Genomic DNA, 20,000 nt, shown 5'->3' with positions numbered 1-20,000 from the left:
ATGTATCGTACAGTTTTTTAACATTCAAGAAAACAAACTTAATTACATCTGTAAAGTAAGTGATCTTATCCGCCATATTTTTAGCGTTAGAGTGGGCGCGGCCATTTTAAACGTGAGACTTCCGGTGTTATTTGTGTCCAGTTGCAATAAACAGGCCGTTGTTATGGTGTTATAGGCAAACTGGTATTTGTTGTCATGTTATTTTTATTAATTATTATAACCATAAACCAACTGCTTTGTAAATATTTTGATCGTTTAATCTACACTCTTCGTATAGTGAATCAGTCTCGCCATTCACAGCAAATAACTAACATTCGCGTTGCAAAATAAACCATAGACTGTGGTATAAACACCATTATGGGCCTAATTTTATCCGTTCCAGGTGCTACATGGTGTGTGAATGTGAATGTCACTAACTTGTCGCCATCTGCTGGTGTAATCATGTAGCTAGATTGGGGCACTGACTGAACAATGTTGCATTTGATTTCTGATTGTTTTTCAATTTTTAATTTTGCAAGATAAAGATTTGAATCATAGCTATAAGAGCCCCACTGAATTACATGCATGCACCTTTACGGATTCAATCCAGGCGATTTACAGTCACTCGGGTTTATTTTATTAGGTTCGTATAGGATTCAAACCCACCAGCTTGGAATGGCTGGAATCACGTTCGACCAGTTACAGAAACGTTACCTGCTAATTTCTCATAAAACCCTCGGCCTGAGACGATCTGATCAGAATCACTAAATGTGTCTCAACCTGCAACCCGAAACTGTAACTTCACACGGAGATTCCTGCACTGTGATTGGCTGAGAGAGAGGACGCTGCTGCAGCAGCCAATCAGAACACAGCGCCTCGGGTTCCGAGCATAGGTTCCGAGAGAGAGAGAGAGAGAGAGAGATGTGGAGGAGAGTTCGAATACAACAGAATGAGATAAAGACAATTAATGACTAAACCATAAAGACAGAGAGACAAATGAAGAACGAATAAGAGAAAATAAGAACAGAAAGGGAGTTTTACCGCACAGGTAAGAATTAAATTAAATTTAAATCTGCTAAAAGTAAATATTGCTGCACTAGACGGACTGACATGAATTTGAAAACCCCAGAAGGTTTCAAAATTTTGTCTTTAAACTAAAAAAAAAAAAACTAAAAAAAAAAAAACGTTTTATTCTTTTATCATTAAAAGAGCCCATACCAAAACACTGATCCGAAAGATCTGTAATGAAACACAAGAGCTTTGCTATTTAATCTAATATATCCAGTCCACAGCAACACGAGAATCCCGAGGAAGAACACGAAAAACACACGCTCTGGTAAATCTGAATTATGACATTTAAAAAAAAATCGTAACTTACATAGACCTTTTACATAATAAGTATGACATAAGTCAAAATTATTACATGAAAAAGTCAAAATTATGATAAACTAATACTAAGTCATATTAATTAATTAAAACATTGAAATTATAAGATAAAAAGTTGAAATTATGACATACCAACTCATAATTATGACGTTAAGTCATAACTAAGAGATACAAAAATCTAAATTATGACATATAGCCTAAATAAGATTATTGAGATACTAAGATTGCATCTCATTAATGACTTTTTGTTATTGCATAAATACATTTTTATGTTATCTCACAATTTTAACTTGTTTGTCATCTCATAAATAGGACTTTTGATGTTTTCAAAAGACTTTTGTCGTCTCAAAAATTCCTTTTATGTCATCCTATAAACATTATTTTTAATGTAATTATGACATTTTTGTCATTTCATAAATATGACTTGTGTTATGTCCTAAAAATGACTTTTTATGTTATCTCAATAATTATGACTCTTTATGCTATCTCATAAATATGACTTTTTATATAATTTCGCAAATATGACTTATATTATCTCATAATTATGACTTATGTTGTCTCATAATTGTGACTTTGTTATCTCATAATAAATGACTTTTTATGTCACTAATATGAATTTATGTAATCTCATAAATATTACTTTCACTGTTATCTCATAATAAATGACTTTTTATGTCATTAATATGAATTTTTGTAATCTCGTAAATATTACTTTTACTGTTATCTCATAATAAATGACTTTTTATGTCATTAATATGAATTTATGTAATCTCGTAAATATTACTTTTACTGTTATCTCATAATAAATGAAAATGTATGTTATCTCATAATAAATGAAAATGTATGTTATCTCATAATAAATTACGTTATGTGTTCTTGTAATAGATGACTTTATGTCATCTCATAAATATAAATTTGTTATCTTAGTATGTCATTCTTTCGACTTTTTATGTCGATAGTGACTTACAAAAGCATGATTGTGTTCTCGTGTGGCGGACTTGGCCTATTCATGTTCCTCCATTATGAGCTTGTGAATCACACGGTGTTCTGTGGTCTAGATCTGAGAGATGGACAACCGCTCGATCGCGCGCTGGCTGAGACACATCGGACTCCCTCAGTACACCAGCGCACTGGAGAAACAGTACTACGGCCTCGAGGTACACAACCACATACTCACATTCACATCAGATATTTCAAACTGCATTTCACAGCCTTGTTTCATTATTACACATGCAGTTTTTATTAATTAAGAGACTACGTGGAATATTTGTGCTTTTAAAATCACTTGTTACAGAGCAGATCGCCAAAAAACAATGAAACAGTGAAATGCTGTGTGTGTGTGTGTGTGTGTGTGTGTGTGTGCAGGGTCTCCTATCTGTAACAGAGGATGATCTCAGACTGATGGGAGTCGAAGATCCAGAACACAGAACAACCATCCTAATGCAACTACAGACACAACAGCCTGAGAAAGGTGAACACACACACACACACACACGCACACACGCACGCACGCACGCGCGCGCACGCACGCACGCACGCACGCACGCACGCACGCACGCACGCACACACACACACACACACACCCAAAAACACACACACACAAAAACACACACACACACACACACACACACACACACACACACACACACACACACACACACACACACACACACACACACACACACACACACACACACACACACACACACTCACACACACACACACACATACATTCAAACGTAACATTCCAATAATGCTCGAACAATGATGCAATGTAATGTTCCTTTAACGTTCACATGACCATGAAAGACCATTCTGCAAGCGTTCAGAGCATATTTGTGTTGGCTGTAAAGGAAGATATGGTGCTTCTCCTCAGAGAATATCTCCACCGGCACGATGAGCCGGAAAAACACACTGGCATCACCGATTGACCTGGTCAGATCCACGGACTTCTTCCGGCACAGCATCATGCCGAGACTGCGTCGCCTTGACAACCGAGTCTCCGCCTCCTGCCTCCAGCTCCACCCTGAAGACCACGCCCCCTCGGGCAAACTCAAGCTCAGGTAATCAACACACCTTCATCAACACACATTATTTATTTAACACTAAACGAGCGCCATTTGTGACCCTGGACCACAAAACCAGCACGAGTCGCACGGGTATATGTGGCAATAGCCGACAACACATTGTATGGGTCAAAATTATCGATTTTTCTTTTATGCCAAAAATCTTTAGGATATTAAGTAAAGATCATGTTGCATGAAGATATTTTGTAAATTTCCTACCTTAAAAATATAAAACAGTTATTTTTGTGAGTGAATGGAGCACAATCGCAAACATGAAATAACAACTTTAAAGTCGATTTTCTCAATGTTTCAATTGTTTTGCACTCTCAGATTCCAGATGTTCAGAATTGTATCACGGCCAAATATTGTCCAATCCTAACAAACCAAACATCAATGGACAGCTTATTTATTAAGCTTTCAGATGATGCAGAAATCTAAATGTAAAAAAAAATCGGGACTGTTTTTTTGGTCCAGGGTCACAGGAAGTAATTTAGCTTTGATGACTAACTTCTTAGTCAAATTACTCACAAATAGTCAAATCAAAATATAAAATCTTATAAAGAAAATAAATGTCACGCTTCTTCAAAAAACATTTATCTATGAAAAAGATTAGCAAGTATAAACCAGAAGTGTTTTTTTTTTCTTGAAATGTGAGTTTTGTGGTTTACGTCTTAGGGCGAAATATACGTGTACTCCGAAATCTTGAAGAAATGCAGCCATTTTTGCTAAATTGTCTGAGAATTGTTTTGTTTACATTTTGCATTTATTAATCTTAGTGCATATTAATTTCAACATTTAATAATTCGTTATCGAAATCAAAGGTTGTATTTGTTAACATTAGTTAATGCACTGTGAACTAACATGAACAAACAATGAACAGCTGGATATTTATTAATATTATATAATATATATTTTATTAATACCTAACATTAATAAAAGCTTAACTAATACAGGAACAAAACTATTGCTCAGTGTTAGTTCATGTTAGTTAATACATTAATGAACCTTATTGTAAAGTGTGACTAGACACCTTAAATTAAGCTATGTCTTAATTAAAAAAATACACTCTGAGAAATATTACAGTACACTGTGTGACAAGATGCCCCAGTCTCACCTATAAAAGTGCACAACATAATAGGTTTACTGTCAGGATGTGTTCTCCTTCAACATGTCACGGCTCAGACTGTGGAATCTTTTCTGTGAGCGCGCACACCGTTTGAGTGTGAACGCGCCGTCTTGCGCAATAACGCGCGCGTCTGTGGTTAAACTCGGCGAAACGGGGCGTCGTCGGATCAAGCTTACACAGGTCTCACTCACTCACTCCCCGGGGATCGAGCATGTTTGACGGGTTGCGGGTTTTCAGCGCCTCAGGCGCCGTCACACAGGTGAGTGCGCGCGGAATGCGAGGAATGCGCGAGAGATAGCGGCGCGCGCGGGAGGAGCGGAGCGTGTGTGAACTCGTCAGCTGTGAGTGAGGGATCTGCTGGAGGAGAAGAAGAAGGAGAAGAAGAACAGTCGGATCATGATCCGTCTCTCGATGAGAAACTCCACAATAGGAATAGCTTTTGTTTTCCAGGTAAGTTTCAGCTGGTGTTCCCGCACAGACTGTTAATGATTATCCTGGTGTTTGCGATGGGAAGGGCAGAGCTGCAATCGAGACCTTTGAAATATATATATATATGTTGTTAAAACAGAATTTGTTGCTCTCAGGTCGATTTTTAAATACTTTACTTAGCCTACTTACTTTAAAGTAAGTTGTCATTGAAACCAGATATTCTGCATTAGTTAGTTTGATGTGAGTTGCTGAACACAAGTTTGACTTTATGGGTTTCCAAACAACATTAGAGTACATATCCAAAAAACAAAAACAAAACAAAAAACATAGTAATATATTGTATTACTTTTATTAGTGAAATTCTATTTATATTTGTTGCTGTCATTAGGGCATAGAAAGTAGCACAGCAAAATTTTTATTTCTCAGCATTGTTTGTCTTATTTTCTAATCATTAAATATCTAAACAATTAAATCAAGATATGTTTACTGGAGAAGCAAAATGACTTAAGATATAAAGTGTTGTGTTGTGTAAAACTGATCAAAATGAAGTGAGTTTATGCTAAAAACAAGAACAAATATCTGCCAAAAAATTATTTAAAGGGAAAACAAGATAATTTGTCTGACACAACTGGCAGATGCATTATTTGTTTTCATTGTTTTAAGCATAAACTCACTTAATTTTGGTAATTTTTTCAGAAAGCAAGACTTAATATCAAAAGTAAATTTATCTCGATTTCACAATTGTTTAGATATTTGTACTAGGAAATAACACACACAAAAAAAGTACATTAAAACGAGTTTATAGCTTTAGTTTAGTTTTTTGGGAGTTTGACTGCACTGACCTTGAGCCCATAACATCCGTTTCCATGGCAACTGATCCCAGGACATTCCCTGATGTCCACAGGACACAATGCACTGGTTTTGGCTGTGAGATGGGAAGGAAACGCCATTAAAATGTTATTTAAAAACACACCTCTCCATGCCAGTGATCTGTAGTGCTTTACCTTGCTGTTCTCAGAGGTCTTTACTGTAACGGTGAAGTTATCAAACGCTAAGAACAGTTTATCGTAGTTTTGGACTGTCAGCAAATCAGCAGAAGGAGGGTGTGGTGGACGGATACAGAGCCTTGTGAGTGCATGTCCGAAAGTTTATGTCTGTACATGTGTTTCTATGCGGTACAGACGTCAGCATTTGGTGTTCTGTGATGTTTTGAGCTTTGTTTTTTTGTGCAAGGTTCTAAAAGTTTAACAAGTAGATATCCCGATACTTTGTCAAGTCGAATAAACTCAGAATAATAAGACAAATTTTGTATTACAAGTTCTGAAATGTTGTTTAATTATGCAAATGAGGCATTCATCAATCATCTAATCAAATATGCACTAATTTGCATACTATTCCAGCACATAAATCTGAACATCAGATAAAGCCAGGTTAAAAATTCTTGTTTGATTTTGTTGACATAGTAGAGCTAAATGTTTTTACTGAGGGGATTTTGGATTTCTCTCTTTATCTCTCCATAAACCAGAAAATACTGTCGTCAGACAGTAAAAAAGCAAATTATCACCACGTTTTTAGAAATAAAGTGTTAAATATTTATCAGTCGAATGATATATGAACAAACCCCTTGGTACAAACCTTTAGAATATAGATTGGAATAAAACTGTAAATATTGGTGTATATAAGTGATGCTGAAGTGGAGATGAAACTCTTTAAAGATATGTCTTGTAATTGAAATCTACAGACACAAATAGATAAAATGAAGTAAAATTAACACTTGAATGTGTTTTTCTGATGTTTTCTTTCCATTATTCTGAACGAAGACATGTTAGGGAAGACAAATACACCTCAAATAGACCAGTGCATGAAAAAAACAATGGTTTTGCCTGTAGTCTAGAATAAAATAAAGCAAACTTAATAAACCGAATTTATCCAAGTCAAAAATACTGCGACTGAATCAACTTTACCAGATTCCATTAAAGTGGATAAAAAGGTTGTATAAAAATGCATGAATGTAAAAAATGTAAATATTACAAATGAAAAACATAATAAATCTGTTGTGCTCTGTTTCACAGCAGGAGGAAGAGTGTGTCGGCCTTCATCAGTCAGGTGAGCGTGTTACACAGGTCACGCCACACAAACCCGTTTTTCAGTGCTTCATTGTGTAATTGTGATGTTTCTGCAGGTGTTCTCAGGGCTGAAGGACATGGACTCTCTGAAGAAAGAGCTGGAGGAGGAGCTGAAACTCAGCACTGAAGACCTGAGGGGTCACGCCTGGTATCATGGACAGCTGCCGCGCGAGGTGTGTGTGTGTGTGTGTGATACTACAATCGATACTACTAAAAGCCAGCCTTTACCCAAAACCACTCGCTCTCATGACATTACAAACCTGCAGTACGTTGGAAAACAACAGAATGTTTGTCCACAAAGCTCTTTTTCTAGGGATGCACCGATATGAAAATTTTGGCCGATACAGACAATTCTTTATATCTGAAAGCTGATAACCCATATATTGCCCGATAGATTTTAAACCAAATTTTTATATAATATTTAAAAGCCTGATTACAAAAAAAAAGTCTCACCATTAAAATCCGTGTTCCAAACGCACAAATATAATGTTCTCATTGTAATTTTATGAAGCCGATATGACTTGTGCTTCACATAACTGTATTTTTTTATATTTTATATTATATTTCAAGATTTAAATTTTTTTTTCTCTATTAAACCAAGTTTTTCTCTATTAAACCAAGTATATTGTGCAATGCTGTTGTACTGTAAATTACTGGCACGCAGTCCAGCCAAATCTCACTATATGTTGATATCAGTGCATGTATTTGTTTAATAAGTGTGTGTGTGTGTGTGTAGGGTGCGGAGAAGCTGTTCTGTAGGGACGGAGAGTTTCTGGTGCGTGATTCCAGCTCCAGTCCCGGTGAATATGTCCTGAGCTGCATGTGGAAAAATCAACCCATGCACTTCAAAATCATACGTGTCGTTCTGCGACCCAAACAGGTACAGTATCCGTCTCAGCATCCGCCGTGTGAACGAGCGTTCAGAGACTGAGTCTGACGTGTGTATGTGTGTGTGTGTGTAGGGTTACACCAGAGAGCTGTTTCAGTTTGAGAACGATCAGTTCGATAACATACCAGCATTAATTCGGTTTCACGTCGGCGGACGGCGTCCCATCTCGAATTCCACTGGCGCCATCATCTTTCAGCCAATCACGCGCACTCTGCCTCTACGCATCATCAGCGAGCGGCAGGCGGCAAGGTCATCAAGCTCCGCCCATCTGTCACGAGGTCAGAGCAAGAGGCGGAGCCTGAGTTCCTCTCAGAGAGACATGCTGCAGGTCAACAGCAACAACCTACTCAGGTACACACACACACACACACGCACGCACGCACGCACGCACACACACACACACACATACACACACACACACAGTGAAAAAAAAACATCTGGATACCTACATTTAGAACGGTCATTCAAAACAGGAGATTGCAAGGTTTTGGACAGACATTGAGTTGAATTATGATTTTTGCAAGGAGGGAAACAAGAGCATTGTCCATGTATATTTTGATTGCATTTATACAAATTTATTTGGTGTGATTTGGCATTTCTTTGTTTAAAAAGATACAAACATTGAAATGCAACTCAAATTTGTTTTATTTTTCTATGTTAATGATGCTAAACTTATATAAAAATTTACTTTAAAATTGTTTATCCAGACACGTAAATGTTCATGAACAACTACTTATACTCATTTTAAAACAGAAATAGGTAACTAATTTTATACTTTAACAGCATCAAATATAAAGCAAAAGAAGAACTGCAAAGCGTTATGCTGCGTTTACACCGAACGCGAATTGAGCGTCTGGAGCGAATGATTTCCATGTTAAGTCAATGTAAAAGACGTGTTTACGCGTGTCTAGAGGTCCTGCGGCGTGAATGAGACGGTGGACGCGAATTCGCCTAATTGAGCGTCTGGCGTCGATATCCGCGAGTGATTTTATTTGGGACTTTGTGTGCATTCACGCATTTGACGTGAATTCACGTCTGACGCCCGAGTTGAAAAATCTGGGCGTCAATTCGCGCTGCGTTAACCAATCAGGAGCCTGCTTGCTGCTTTCACGTGGTGAAGTAAATATTTTATCACATCAAAACTTGATTTATGAGACATATTCATTAAGTATTGATGCTATTTATTCCATATCTAATGTAGATTATATGAAACATTATTATTCTAATGTAAAGACAACCAACATACTTTAGTGCAAGAACATAATTCTTGTCTGGACAGTGTTGTGTGAGAAAATAAATCACAGGACAGGTTAATCACTTTTGGAGGCTGGCTCCATTTATCATCAAAACAAACGTAAATGACAGATTAGGTGTGTGAGGGCGAGTGTGATCCTCTCTGATGCGGGACAACAGGTCGTCAAACTGGGCGCGGGACAGGCGGAAGTATGCCGTCATACAGGCGCAGCTCCTGGAGCAAATGGTGAAACTCGCCACACTGGGAACGCCTCCGGAGGGTCTGGTGGACAGAAGTACGTCGACGATGAGCCCTACAGCGCTGTCCTGCACTCCAGAGCAAATACAGAGCGGTGACTCTCGATGAATGCTCGATCAACATCAGCCATCTTGCAAACAAACAACCGCCTAGCACTGGCCCCTCCCACAAGAAGCGGATTTCGCCCCGAACGCGCGCAAATTTCGCTTCAAACGCTCGCTTTATACGCGCATCCTATTCGCTTTGGAAGCGTGAGTGGATTCAAAATGTTCAAGCATCCAACTAGACATGATAGAAGCGAATTTGACACTCAATTCGCTTATGATGTGAACGCAGCATTAAAGGGATAGTTCACCCAAAAATGAAAACTAGCTTATGATTTACTCACCCACAAGTCATCTGAGCTGTCCATAAAAGAGAATCTATCCATCATAAAAGTGCATCTATCCATCATAAAAGAGCATCTATCCATCATAAAAGTGCATCTATCATCATAAAAGTGCATCTATCCATCATAAAAGTGCATCTGTCCATCATAAAAGTGCATCTGTCCATCATAAAAGTGCATCTATCCATCATAAAAGAGCATCTATCCATCATAAAAGTGCATCTATCCATCATAAAAGTGCATCTGTCCATCATAAAAGTGCATCTATCATCATAAAAGTGCATCTATCCATCATAAAAGTGCATCTGTCCATCATAAAAGTGCATCTGTCCATCATAAAAGTGCATCTATCCATCATAAAAGTGCATCTATCCATCATAAAAGAGCATCTATCCATCATAAAAGTGCATCTATCCATCATAAAAGTGCATCTGTCCATCATAAAAGTGCATCTATCCATCATAAAAGAGCATCTATCCATCATAAAAGTGCATCTATCCATCATAAAAGTGCATCTGTCCATCATAAAAGTGCATCTATCCATCATAAAAGAGCATCTATCCATCATAAAAGTGCATCTATCCATCATAAAAGTGCATCTATCCATCATAAAAGTGCATCTGTCCATCATAAAAGTGCATCTATCCATCATAAAAGTGCATCTATCCATCATAAAAGAGCATCTATCCATCATAAAAGTGCATCTGTCCATCATAAAAGTGCATCTATCCATCATAAAAGTGCATCTATCCATCATAAAAGTGCATCTATCCATCATAAAAGAGCATCTATCCATCATAAAAGTGCATCTATCCATCATAAAAGTGCATCTATCCATCATAAAAGAGCATCTATCCATCATAAAAGTGCATCTATCCATCATAAAAGTGCATCTATCCATCATAAAAGAGCATCTGTCCATCATAAAAGAGCATCTCTCCATCATTAAAGTGCATCTGTCCATCATAAAAGAGCATCTATCCATCATAAAAGAGCATCTGTCCATAATAAAAGTGCATCTATCCATCATAAAAGAGCATCTATCCATCATAAAAGTGCATCTATCCATCATAAAAGTGCATCTATCCATCATAAAAGAGCATCTATCCATCATAAAAGTGCATCTATCCATCATAAAAGTGCATCTATCCATCATAAAAGAGCATCTATCCATAATAAAAGTGCATCTATCCATCATAAAAGAGCATCTGTCCATAATAAAAGTGCATCTATCCATCATAAAAGTGCATCTATCCATCATAAAAGTGCATCTATCCATCATAAAAGTGCATCTATCCATCATAAAAGAGCATCTATCCATAATAAAAGTGCATCTATCCATCATAAAAGAGCATCTATCCATCATAAAAGTGCATCTATCCATCATAAAAGTGCATCTATCCATCATAAAAGTGCATCTGTCCATCATAAAAGTGCATCTATCCATCATAAAAGTGCATCTATCCATCATAAAAGAGCATCTATCCATCATAAAAGTGCATCTGTCCATCATAAAAGTGCATCTATCCATCATAAAAGTGCATCTATCCATCATAAAAGTGCATCTATCCATCATAAAAGAGCATCTATCCATCATAAAAGTGCATCTATCCATCATAAAAGTGCATCTATCCATCATAAAAGAGCATCTATCCATCATAAAAGTGCATCTATCCATCATAAAAGTGCATCTATCCATCATAAAAGAGCATCTGTCCATCATAAAAGAGCATCTCTCCATCATTAAAGTGCATCTGTCCATCATAAAAGAGCATCTATCCATCATAAAAGTGCATCTATCCATCATAAAAGTGCATCTATCCATCATAAAAGAGCATCTATCCATCATAAAAGTGCATCTATCCATCATAAAAGTGCATCTATCCATCATAAAAGTGCATCTGTCCATCATAAAAGTGCATCCATCCATCATAAAAGTGCATCTATCCATTTCTAAAGTGCTCCACAGGCTCCAGGGGATAATAAAGGCCTTCTGAAGTGAAGCCATGCATTCTTTTAAGAAAATTATCCATATTTAAAACTTTATCGACTAAAATTTCCGGTAGACAGATTTAAAGAATGTTGCAGTAAAAAAGGAACCGTGTCAGAATCAGACACAATACATGTCTAGCACACTGTGTATAGTTGTCATATTAACGGTGTATTGTTTGTGTGTGTGTTAGGAGCGGCAGTCAGCCTGCTAATCTGGAGACAGTGGGGAGACCATTTCTACAGTCTGCACAATCTGACAGCAACCTCCGTACAGGTACACACACACACACACACACACACACACACACACACACACACACACACACACACACACACACACACACACACACACACACACACACAGACACACACACACACACACACACACACTTACACTCACACTCACACGATGAACATACTAAAAAACTGATCTGGGATCTGATTACTACACAGATTGATTTGTCCATGTTCCTCAGGTGTTCCTCAGTGCAGTGCGTCACATGACTCTGGCCCCGCCTCCGTGTCCCCGGTGTTCCGCACAGGAAGTGAGCCTGTCCTCAGCCCAGCCACTTCCTGTCAGTCGAGTCTCGGTGGGTCTCCTCTGGTTGGCTCTGATGGACAGCTCCACTCCCGAGCGCCGCCAAAACCCCTGCGCATCTCCATCGTGTTCCCCCCGACCCAGAGCGACCCTGGTGACCTCTACGGAGAGCTGGTGCCACAGGTCAGAGGTCATGAGCGCAGGACACACTTCTGGCATAATTATATCAGTGGTGATAGAAAAAGTATGAGACAAGAGGAAAAATTTGGTTTCTCTCGCAAAAGTAGTGCAATATCCTAAGAAACCTTGCGTTCGCTCACAAAACTTTAATTCGCTCATATTTTTGCAAAGTTTCTTGGGGAAACGTAAAAGTTTTGTGAAGTTGTGCAAAGTTTTTAGGATGCAACAAGTATTGATATATTAAATTTTTTCCCATCACCGTGTCACTTAGTTTTGCATATATTAAGGAGTTGAAATGGCTAATTAGACAATAAGTGGTCCTCTGCCGCCATCTACTGGTGAAAACGCAAAGTTTCTTAGGTACACGCAAATGTTTTTTGGATGCAACAATTATTGAAATATTACATTTTTCCCCATCACTATGTCACTTCAGAGGCTCCATACAGTCTACAAAGACAAAAATCTGTCTGTTTGCAAAGAAAGTTTTTTATAATTTAAATGAATAAATTTGGTTGACATCACGAGACCTCATATAGTGATAGTTCACCCAATAAATTATCGTCATTATTTATTCGTGTCATTCCAAATATGGATGACTTCCTTTCTTCTGTGGGAAAACGTTTCAGTGTTTTTATCCGTATAATGGAAGTCAATGGGGTCCGACTGATATTATTATCAGATTACAGAAGTTCCAATTTGAGTTTCGTGTTAATCTCAATGTTTTTGAGATAACATTTGACTCCATGTATGACGGTAATGAACTGACCTTTGACCTCGCAGGTCCCGGTCACCATGTTGCCGAAAGGTCACGCGGCGCGGCTCCGCGCTCAGGAGAAGTGGACGAGCCGTGCGCGCCTCACCGAGACTAGCTTTGGGTTCCTGGAGGCGCAGAAGCTGGAGGAGCAGCCACTCACACACACACACGGAGACGAGGACGAGCGTGACTGGTGTTTCCAGCGGCCGCTGACGGAGACGAACTCCTGCTTTCGTCTGGAGGAGTTTCGTTCGCTTCTGCTGCCCGAGAACAACCGCCCGCTGGACCAGAGTGTCCTGATGAGGGTCAAAGAGCTGCTCACACACACCGACGCCCGAACCACCGCACTGCACATGCTCAGCGTCAACTGCCAGGTACACACACACTCACACACTCACACGCTGGACCAGAGCGTCCTGATGAGGGTCAAAGAGCTGCTCACACACACTGACGCCAGAACCACTACACATGCTCAGCGTCAACTGCCAGGTACACACTCACACTCACACACACACACACACACTCACACTCACACACACACACACACACACACACACACACACACACACACACACACACACACACACACACACACACACACACACACACGGTGGACCAGAGCGTCCTGATGAGGGTCAAAGAGCTGCTCACACACACCAACGCCCGAACCACCGCACTGCACATGCTCAGCGTCAACTGCCAGGTACACACACACTCACATGCGCAAACACGCACACACACACACACACACACAGGGTTATTATCGCCAATCTAAATAAAGCATCATTTATAAATAATATTGAAGTGACCTGGTCGATGGGACACACTTATAAATGCAAGTGTTTACAGAGCTTTTATTTATTATATTTTGAATATGGCTCAGGTGGCGCGTGTCACAGGTGTGACGCCGGAGCAGAAGAGCATCATGGGAGTTGAGAGCGGACTGGAGCTCATCACGCTGCCACATGGAGGCCAGCTCAGACGGGACCTGCTGGAGAGGTGTGTGTGTGTGTGTGTGTGTGTGTGTGTGTGTGTGTGTGTGTGTGTGTGTGTGTGTGTGTGTGTGTGTGTGTGTGTGTGTGTGTGTGTGTGTGTGTGTGTGTGTGTGTGTCTTTGTTAGCAAAGTAATGCGTTATGTTACTTTTGCATTACCTTTTTTTTTCACCTGGGCTGGGCTTGTTTTTTTATAACAAAAAAGTTATATTTTTGGGCAAATGTAAAGACCCTTTCACACCTAAAGTGAAATAATAATCCTCATGCTGAAGGAAATGCAGATTGACTCCTGTAAAGTAGAGGCTAAACAAACCATTCAGCTGCTTTTAGAAGAATAGAAGCAGGAGAAGAAAGTCTAACATTTACTTTACCAATAAAAACAAACAAAAAATTACTTAAAAAAATAAATAAAAATCTGAGGTAATTTTTGCTTATGGTTTGGAATGGCAAGTACATTGGTCAATAAAGTGAGATTAAATGCATAACATTTTTGTTTTATTTAGCATATTTAATTATTGGAGGTTTGTTAGTATTCTGATTTTGCATTTTACTGATTTTATACATTTTGAAGAATCCTGAATCTGATTTTTGTGCAAATACTAATGTAAATGCACGCTCACATTTAGTCTAGAACTACAATAACCATCATGTTCACGCGCGACGCTTCTGCACTTACGATTTGTCTCAACATGAGGACAGGAGAGCTGTCAGTCAATAAATGGAAAAAACAAAGTAACTTGCATTACTTATTTGAAAAAGTAACAGCTATTTTGTTGCAAATTTTAAAAGTAATGCGTTAATTTACTAGTTACTTGATAAAGTAATCTGATTACGTAACTGAGGTTGCCTGTAATGCGTTCCCGGACACTGGTGATGCGTGCTGATGTCATCACCTGCTGCGTTCCCATCAGGCACCACTCTCTGGCTCTGGGTGTGGCGGTGGATCTGCTGGGCTGTACTGGGACACTGGTTCAGCGAGCGACGGTGCTGAGCAAGATCATCACGCTGGCACAGGAGCTGCGCAACACCACACGAGACCTGTACGCCTTCTCCGCCGTCATGAAGGCGCTCGAGCTGCCGCAGGTATCATCTCGTTTTCAGAGGAATCTCTCAAGATGTTGTTTTAGCTGTAACCAATCCTTCCCTCGCGGGTCAAAATGACCCGAAGCCCTAAAATTATACTTTATTTTATTTTTGTCCAGAAAGCTTATTCAATTCAATTCACGTTTATTTGTATAGCGCTTTTCACAATACACATCGTTTCAAAGCAGTCCACATTACAATTTAGAGTGATCTGTTATCAGAGGTAACTGTCTAAGTTATGTTTTTCAGAAATGTACATATACAAATCACAGTTACCGAAAAAGGTATTCATTTAAACATTGTAATAATTTAAGGCAGAAACAATGAGCTCGTTGAAGTAATGAATACTTGTTTGTTAACAAATGATTATGACATTTAGAAAAATGTAGCATTGGTGCATGTATCACATCTCGCTTTCAGAGAAATCTGTCAAGATGTGGTTTTCGCTTAAGGGTTAGGGTTGGTAGTTTTGATATTTGACTGCTTTTGTTATTTTAATGAGTGAATTAAATCTTATAGACTATAATGTGAAAAATCGTATTCTGTGAAAAAACTACATAATGGAAAGTTTTTATTGATATTTCTAAACTCGGTAGCATCAAAATGGGTACACTGGGAAAAACTCATATGCGTGAAATTGTGAGTTATTTTGAATTTGAAATTTAATTTGGAAGAATGTGAGGATTGTGCTTAAATTACTATTTATTTATTTATTTATAATGTATTGATCAAATCTAGTAATTTAAAGGAGAAAAAAAGGGAAAAAGGTGCATTAAAAATAGAAAAAACTAAAATTAAATAAGCTTTCTGGACAATTTTAGGGCTGACCCGTGAGGGAAGGATGAGGGTTAAGCCTAAACCTAACTCAAATACTCAGTACAGACACAAAAAAGCTTTACTGAATCAAAATTAGAGAGTTTTTGCAAGAAGAAATATATGCCAAAAATAATATTGCTTTCGCTTTAAATTAAGATAATTTTTCAATTTTTTTTAGTAATACAGAGATGTAGCAGAAAACATGCGTTTTCTTCTGTCAGTGACCGTAATTCTAACCTCAAAATTAGGATTAGACATAAAAAAATATCATAGTGAAAATTGGCTGAGAATGATATGATTGATGAATGATATTAATCATGTCTTTGTAGCAGTTTTTCTGGTGACTAAAGGATAATTCAAGATGTCTTCACCTTACAAATGGTTGTCAGAAGCAAAAATGCTATGAAATGCACATCATATTTAGTGAGAAAGTGACATGCTAGAGCAAAACAGGCACTATTTTAGGAATCAGTCCCCAAAATGTGTGAGAAACAAGTACTGTATTCAGCAGACATGATGTTGTACGCTGTAATTGTGTTGTTATTAATATAAATGTTGTCCTTCAGGTGGTCAGGTTGGAGAATACGTGGCGAGCGCTGCGGCGTAATCACACCGACAGCGCCGTGACCTTCGAAAAGAACCTGAAACCCTTCATGAAGTCCCTGAATGAGGGCGAGGGTAAGTGTGTGTGTGTGTTTACAGTGAGTCTGACTGTGTTTACAGCGAGTCTACAGCGAGTGTGAGTGAGATTACAGCGAGTGTGAGTGAGTTTACAGCGAGTGTGAGTGAGTCTACAGCGAGTGTGAGTGAGATTACAGCGAGTGTAAGTGAGTTTACAGCGTGTGTGAGTGAGTTTACAGCGAGTGTGAGTGAGTCTACAGCGAGTGTGAGTGAGATTACAGCGAGTGTAAGTGAGTCTACAGCGAGTGTGAGTGAGATTACAGCGAGGTCGAGTGAGTTTACAGCGAGTGTGAGTGAGATTACAGCGAGTCAGAGTGAGTCTACAGCGAGTGTGAGTGAATTACAGCGAGTGTAAGTGAGTCTACAGCGAGTGTGAGTGAGATTACAGCGAGGTCGAGTGAGTTTACAGCGAGCGTGAGTGAGATTACAGTGAGTCAGAGTGAGTCTACAGCGAGTGTGAGTGAGATTACAGCGAGTGTAAGTGAGTCTACAGCGAGTGTGAGTGAGATTACAGCGAGTGTAAGTGAGTCTACAGCGAGTGTGAGTGAGATTACAGCGAGTGTAAGTGAGTCTACAGCGAGTGTAAGTGAGTCTACAGCGAGTGTGAGTGAGATTACAGCGAGGTCGAGTGAGTTTACAGCGAGTGTGAGTGAGATTACAGCGAGTCAGAGTGAGTCTACAGGGTATGTGTGAGTGAGTTTACAGCGAGTGTAAGTGAGTTTACAGAGAGTGTAAGTGAGTTTACAGCGAGTGTGAGTGAGTTTACAGCGAGTATTGGTGAGTTTACAGCGAGTGTAAGTGAGTCTACAGCGAGTCTGAGTTTACAGCGAGTGTGAGTGAGTTTACAGCGAGTGTGAGTTTACAGCGAGTGAGTTAACAGCGAGTGTGAATGAGTTTACAGCGAGTGTGAGTGAGTTTACAGCGAGTGTGAGTGAGTTTACAGCGTGTGTGAGTGTTTACAGCGAGTGTGAGTGAGTTTACAGCGAGTGTGAGTGAGTTTACAGCGAGTGTGAGTGAGTTTACATCGAGTGTGAGTGAGTTTACAGCGAGTGTGAGTGAGTTTACAGCGAGTCAGAGTGAGTCTACAGCGAGTGTGAGTGAGTTTACAGCGAGTATGAGTGAGTTTACAGCGAGTGTAAGTGGGTCTACAGCGAGTCTGAGTTTACAGCGAGTGAGTTTACAGCGAGTGTGAGTGAGTTTACAGCGAGTGTGAGTGAGTTTACAGCGAGTATGAGTGAGTCTACAGCGAGTGTGAGTGAGTTTACAGCGAGTGAGTTTACAGTGAGTGAGTTTACAGCGAGTGTGAGTGAGTCTGAGTGAGTTTACAGCGAGTGTGTCTACAGCGAGTGTGAGTGAGTTTACAGCGAGTACGAGTGAGTTTACAGTGAGTCTGAGTGAGTTTACAGCGAGTCTGAGTGAGTTTACAGCGAGTCTGAGTGAGTTTACAGCGAGTGTGAGTGTTTACAGCGAGTGAGTTTACAGTGAGTGAGTTTACAGCGAGTGTGAGTGAGTTTACAGCGAGTGAGTTTACAGTGAGTGAGTTTACAGCGAGTGTGAGTTTACAGCGAGTGAGTTTACAGTGAGTGAGTTTACAGCGAGTGAGTTTACAGTGAGTGAGTTTACAGCGAGTGTGAGTGAGTCTACAGCGAGTGTGAGTGAGTTTACAGCGAGTATGAGTGAGTCTACAGCGAGTGTGAGTGAGTTTACAGCGAGTATGAGTGAGTTTACAGCGAGTGTGAGTGAGATTACAGCGAGCGTGAGTGAGTTTACAGCGTGTGTGAGTGAGTTTACAGCGAGTGTAAGTGAGTCTACAGCGAGTCTGAGTTTACAGCGAGTGAGTTTACAGCGAGTGTGAGTGAGTTTACAGCGAGTGTGAGTGAGTTTACAGCGAGTATGAGTGAGTCTACAGCGAGTGTGAGTGAGTTTACAGCGAGTGAGTTTACAGTGAGTGAGTTTACAGCGAGTGTGAGTGAGTCTGAGTGAGTTTACAGCGAGTGTGTCTACAGCGAGTGTGAGTGAGTTTACAGCGAGTACGAGTGAGTTTACAGTGAGTCTGAGTGAGTTTACAGCGAGTCTGAGTGAGTTTACAGCGAGTGAGTTTACAGTGAGTGAGTTTACAGCGAGGGTGAGTGAGTTTACAGCGAGTGAGTTTACAGTGAGTGAGTTTACAGCGAGTGTGAGTGAGTTTACAGCGAGTGAGTTTACAGTGAGTTTACAGCGAGTGAGTTTAAAGTGAGTGAGTTTACAGCGAGTGAGTTTACAGTGAGTGAGTTTACAGCGAGTGTGAGTGAGTCTACAGCGAGTGTGAGTGAGTTTACAGCGAGTATGAGTGAGTTTACAGCGAGTATGAGTGAGTTTACAGCGAGTATGAGTGAGTCTACAGCGAGTGTGAGTGAGTCTACAGCGAGTCTGAGTGAGTTTACAGCGAGTATGAGTGAGTCTACAGCGAGTGTGAGTGGGTCTACAGCGAGTGTGAGTGAGTTTACAGCGAGTGTGAGTTTACAGTGAGTGAGTTTACAGTGAGTGAGTTTACAGCGAGTATGAGTGAGTTTACAGCGAGTGTGAGTGAGTCAACAGCGAGTCTGAGTGAGTTTACAGCGAGTATGAGTGAGTCTACAGCGAGTGTGAGTGAGTCTACAGCGAGTGTGAGTGAGTTTACAGCGAGTGTGACTTTACAGTGAGTGAGTTTACAGCGAGTATGAGTGAGTCTACAGCGAGTGTGAGTGAGTTTACAGCGAGTGTGACTTTACAGTGAGTGAGTTTACAGCGAGTATGAGTGAGTTTACAGCGAGTGTGAGTTTACAGTGAGTGAGTTTACAGCGAGTATGAGTGAGTCTACAGCGAGTGTGAGTGAGTTTACAGCGAGTATGAGTGAGTCTACAGCGAGTGTGAGTGAGTTTACAGTGAGTATGAATGAGTCTACAGCGAGTGTGAGTCTACAGCGAGTGTGAGTGAGTTTACAGCGAGTATGAGTGAGTCTACAGCGAGTGTGAGTGAGTCTACAGCGAGTGTAAATGAGTTTACAGTGAGTTATAGTTTACAGTGAGTGTGAGTGAGTCTACAGCAAGTGTGAGTGAGTCTA

General features: G+C 39.8%; 1 protein-coding gene across 4 annotated transcripts in view; it reads left to right on the top strand.

Moving 5' to 3' along the window:
- The first annotated feature begins 870 nt into the window (after positions 1-870).
- The window catches only part of sh2d3a (SH2 domain containing 3A), a 28,926-nt gene continuing 9,796 nt past the window's right edge, over positions 871-20,000 (top strand). The window contains exons 1-15 of one of the 4 annotated variants that reach the window (XM_077197603.1): positions 874-1,027; positions 1,272-1,315; positions 2,424-2,522; positions 2,731-2,836; positions 3,242-3,428; positions 7,059-7,092; positions 7,169-7,285; positions 7,849-7,992; positions 8,075-8,352; positions 12,065-12,147; positions 12,350-12,594; positions 13,372-13,719; positions 14,229-14,344; positions 15,250-15,421; positions 16,804-16,915. In XM_077197603.1, the coding sequence (XP_077053718.1) occupies positions 2,433-2,522; positions 2,731-2,836; positions 3,242-3,428; positions 7,059-7,092; positions 7,169-7,285; positions 7,849-7,992; positions 8,075-8,352; positions 12,065-12,147; positions 12,350-12,594; positions 13,372-13,719; positions 14,229-14,344; positions 15,250-15,421; positions 16,804-16,915 (2,032 nt within the window). In that variant the 5' untranslated portion in view covers positions 874-1,027; positions 1,272-1,315; positions 2,424-2,432. Of the gene's footprint in view, positions 1,028-1,264; positions 1,316-2,423; positions 2,523-2,730; positions 2,837-3,241; positions 3,429-4,645; positions 5,008-7,058; positions 7,093-7,168; positions 7,286-7,848; positions 7,993-8,074; positions 8,353-12,064; positions 12,148-12,349; positions 12,595-13,371; positions 13,720-14,228; positions 14,345-15,249; positions 15,422-16,803; positions 16,916-20,000 lie in introns of those variants that run through there. The other 3 variants (XM_077197610.1, XM_077197594.1, XM_077197617.1) reach the window with 3 other exon arrangements.

Source organism: Siphateles boraxobius, unplaced genomic scaffold, assembly GCF_051911475.1.
Source record: "Siphateles boraxobius isolate OS27281-9 unplaced genomic scaffold, OSU_SipBor_1 111, whole genome shotgun sequence".
NCBI lineage: Eukaryota > Metazoa > Chordata > Actinopteri > Cypriniformes > Leuciscidae > Siphateles > Siphateles boraxobius.
Note: the sequence above shows the minus strand (reverse complement) of the source record. Positions and strands in the feature narration are given on the sequence as shown.